The following is a 4,264-nucleotide window of genomic DNA, read 5'->3' on the forward strand; positions in this document are numbered from 1 at the left end:
CATTTTATCCACAATGAATAACAATTAAGTGTAGTGTAGACGAATTTTCAAGTGGTCTTATTAAATAAATAACACAGATGCAAATATAGGGGTGAAAGCCTTAGAGATCAAGGAAATAGGAATAACCACCAGCTAACCTTAGCGCACCATGCCACAGCTTCCAAAGTGAGCTACTTTCTGACTACCCTCATGTTTATTGCCTTGCTGTTCTGCCCTCTCATTGGCTCTTAGCCCAGTTATCTCACTTCCTTTTCACTTCCTGTCTGTACAGACCTCCAGGTCTCTATGGTTGGTACTGGGATTAAAGATGTGTATCACCACATTTAGCTCTGTTCCCTAGTGTGGCCATGAACACACAGAGACCCTGCCTGCCAAGTGATTGGATTAAAGCCGTGTGCTACCACTATGTGGTATTCACATTTGTTTGTTATCTAAACCACTATATATTGTTCCATGTGTGGTGGTATGCAATTGTAATCAGAGAACCTAGGTGTTGGGGAAAATTGATCAGAAGTTCAAGGCCACCCTTTGCTATATAGTAATATTAATGCCAGTAGGAGATACATAAAACCTTCTCAATAACAAAATAAAAAGTAGATTAAGATTGCTTGCTGAATTTACATACATATATATGCACACACATAGTTAAATGTACAGACATATATTTATAATTTTACATTTTACATACATACATATATATATATAACATACTTTGTATTTGGTATGTTATGTTTAATATATAGTATAAAGTTTTAGAGGTATGTTATACTACATACTATATATAATATGTAGTATGTGGCGTACTACTAACATTAATGCTACATATTATACAATATACACATTTTACATTATTTAATAGATATTCAGAAAATTTGTATGTTGAAATTGCATTTCACTTTTACATTTAAAGAGAGATTTGTGTCCTCCATCCCCTCTGACTTCCACAGTCTTTAGGAGAAAATGGCCCACCAAATCAACTAAGCAGAGCTCTCATGGGCCTGCATGGGTCTGCACCAGGTCCTCTCCATATGTTAGGCCTGTTAGCTTGGTATTCTTGAGAGTCCTAACAGTGGGAGTAGGTGTATCTCTGACTCTTTTGCCTGCTATTGAGACTCTTTTCTTCCTATTGGGTTGTCTTGTCCAGTCTCCATATGAAGGCTTTTGCCTTGCCTTATTATATCTTGTTTTGTCCTGTCTGGATATCTCTTGAAGATCTGTTCTTTTCTGAAGAGGAAATAGAGGGAGAGTAGATCTGGGGGAGAGGGGAAGTGGGAGGGAAGCTAGGAGGAGAGGAGGGAGGGGAAACCATGTTTGGGATGCATTGAAAGAAGAATCTATTTTCAATAAAAAAAAAAACAAACAAATAAATGAAACATAAAAAAATAAAGACTGAATTCTGGGACATGTAACTTTAGTTTGATTTGAGATCATACGCTACTGCAAGCTAGGATAAAGGATGGCTTATCTCTAGTATTTCGTCTCTCACCAAATGAAGAGCAGTGTTGGCTCAAAGCTCCCCTCCCACCTCTTGATGATTCTGACTGCATGCAGTTATTGTCATGGCTACATTGTGACATAAGGAGCAAGTATACCTGAAATTTACTCTCAGCAGACTCTGAACCATCAGAAAGGAGATAACATTCATGGCCTAAGGACCTGCAGCTCTGATAGACTGTGAACAACTGGGGCATATTTTGTCCCTCTGGGTGGTCCAAGTATACCTTCTATTGTAACGTGCAGAAGATCGAATCTAGACATGTTTAATCCAGCTGTATTAGATATTCCAGCTGTGATTTTTGACAATGGTTCTGGACTCTGTAAAGTTGGAATTTCAGGAGAGATTGGACCCCGACATGTCATCAACTCTGTTGTTGGCTACCCAAAATTCAATACACCATCAGCAAGAACCAATCGGAAAAGGTACTTTGTGGGAGAAGAAGCCCAGGGTATGTACGATGGCTTATACCTGCACTATCCTGTTGAGCGTGGACTGGTAACTAGATGGGATGACATGGAAAAACTGTGGAGGGACCTTTTTGAGTGGGAACTAGGAATGAAACCCAGTGAACAGCCAGTTTTTATGACTGAGCCCTCCTTGAACCCACGAGAGACCCGAGAGAAGACCACAGAAATAATGTTTGAGAAATTTAATGTACCTGCCTTGTACCTTTGCAATCATGCGGTAGGAGCCTTGTGTGCTTCTGCCTGTATCACTGGCCTGGTAGTAGACAGTGGAGATGGGGTCACTTGTACTGTCCCCATCTATGAGGGCTACTCTCTGCCTCATGGTATCACCAAACTATATGTGGCAGGAAGAGATATCACAGAACACCTCACCCGACTCCTTCTTGCTAAAGGCTACACCTTCCCCTGCATCCTCAACAAAGCAGTGGTGGATGACATAAAAAAGAAGTTATGTACTGTCACCTGGGGACATAAAAAAACCCACAAGAACTATCAGCAGGCCCTAAAGGAATATCAACTGCCGGATGGGAATATCATCCAGATGAGTGATCACCTGTGCCAGGTGCCTGAGGTTCTTTTTACACCTGATCATCTAGGTATTCATGATCTAGGAATCTCAAAAATGGTCTGCAGCAGCATCATGAAGTGTGACACTGACATCCAGGAGACCCTGTTTGCTGATATTGTGCTGTCTGGAGGTACCACCCTGTTTCCTGGGCTACAGGATAGACTCCTGAAAGAACTGGAAGTTCTGGCTTTTGAGGGAACCCCAATCAAGATCACAGCTTCCCCAGACAGATGCTACTCGGCTTGGATTGGTGGATCTGTCATGACTTCCTTGACAACATTCAAGCAAATGTGGGTCACTGCTGAAGACTTCAAGGAGTATGGAGCATTTGTGGTTCAAAGAAAATGCTTTTAAGGATCATTGAACTCTGGGAACTACTCTAAATGCCAGATTACAGGAATATTGGTGGAGGCAACATCATTCCTTGGCATTTAATAGAATGATCAATAAAGCTGTAACTGATTTCATGCTCCAATTATTTATGTCTCTAAAGTAATTTTGTCAAGATTTGTTTTATTTTATGTATATGTGTGTATGCCTGAGTATATGCATATGCTGCACATACATGCAAGTGTCCATGGAGGCCTAAAGAAAGCATCAGATTCCCTGGATTTGGGAGTTATAGGTGGTTTGAATAACCAGTTTTGGGTGCTGAGAACCAAACCCATGTCTTCTGCACTCAACCTCTTGAGTCATCTCTCTAGTTATCCAAAGTATGTTCTTATTGTTATTACATATACCTTTCCTTTCTTATAGATCTCGAGTGTGCTTTTTATTCAGTAAATAGTGTTAGATTGTTCAAATGTGCATTTAGTAGCTATGTACTAAAAGGTTCTGGGGCCTCATGAATAGGAAGTTGACTGATTTGGGTCCTATGAATCTATTTCAGATTGCTTTCTCATATATCCTAGTGTACAGTACACAAACATACAAAACAATATCCAAGAAAACAGTGGAGAGGGCAAATGCAGTAACACTACCAACCTACACATTCTTGTGGGTCATCACTTTTTGAATTTATAGCTAGTGTTATTTCAAGAAAATTGGGAAATAAATAGGTGGGCTTCTAAATTCTCATTTGTTTAAGGCTCTATAAAAGATGATAACTGTGCTCCCAGATGATTAGTTTTGGTTTTTGTTTCAGGGATACTAATTTCATAATTTTCTTAGAAAGTAAAATGCTAAAAATAGATGTTTTCCAATGAAGTAATTGTTGAATAAATTACATATACTTATTTTCAGTAACTGTGTATTTTCCATAAACATTATGGAGAGATATGGTAACAATCTTTTTCTGTAAAGAAAACAATGCCATTTTTTCTGTCGTAAGAGAAAAAGAATTACATATGTGTAATTTTGCTTATTTTCACATATAAATATAAATTAACACCTATTTCATATGAGCACTTGGAGACAAGTTTGAAAGTGAAATATTCTAGTTTGCTTTCTATTGCTGTGATAAAACAGTGAACAAGCCAATTGGGGAAAGAAAGGGTTTATTACTTCTTATCATCAAAGGAAGCCAAGGCAGGAGTGCAAGCAGAAGCCTGGAGGCAGGAATTGAAGCATACACCAAAGAGGCCCACTACTTACTGGCTTACTATGAGAGTAAACATTAATAGTTTAAACAAATTATTGGTGAATGGATTTTTTAAAGTACAGGGTAGTTTTTATTTTCTGGTCTCAGCTTTTTCTCCAGATTTACAGTACTAAATACAAATTTGTTCCCAT

General features: G+C 38.7%; 1 protein-coding gene across 1 annotated transcript; it reads left to right on the forward strand.

Moving 5' to 3' along the window:
* Positions 1–1,668: 1,668 nt before the first annotated feature.
* Actrt1 (actin related protein T1) lies at positions 1,669–2,982 on the forward strand. Its single transcript, XM_036173979.1, has one exon. It carries the CDS (start codon positions 1,757–1,759, stop codon positions 2,885–2,887), a length of 1,131 nt encoding a protein of 376 aa, XP_036029872.1. The 5' UTR covers positions 1,669–1,756; the 3' UTR covers positions 2,888–2,982.
* The last annotated feature ends 1,282 nt before the right edge of the window (positions 2,983–4,264 follow it).

Source organism: Onychomys torridus, chromosome X (genome assembly GCF_903995425.1).
Source record: "Onychomys torridus chromosome X, mOncTor1.1, whole genome shotgun sequence".
Classification (NCBI taxonomy): domain Eukaryota; kingdom Metazoa; phylum Chordata; class Mammalia; order Rodentia; family Cricetidae; genus Onychomys; species Onychomys torridus.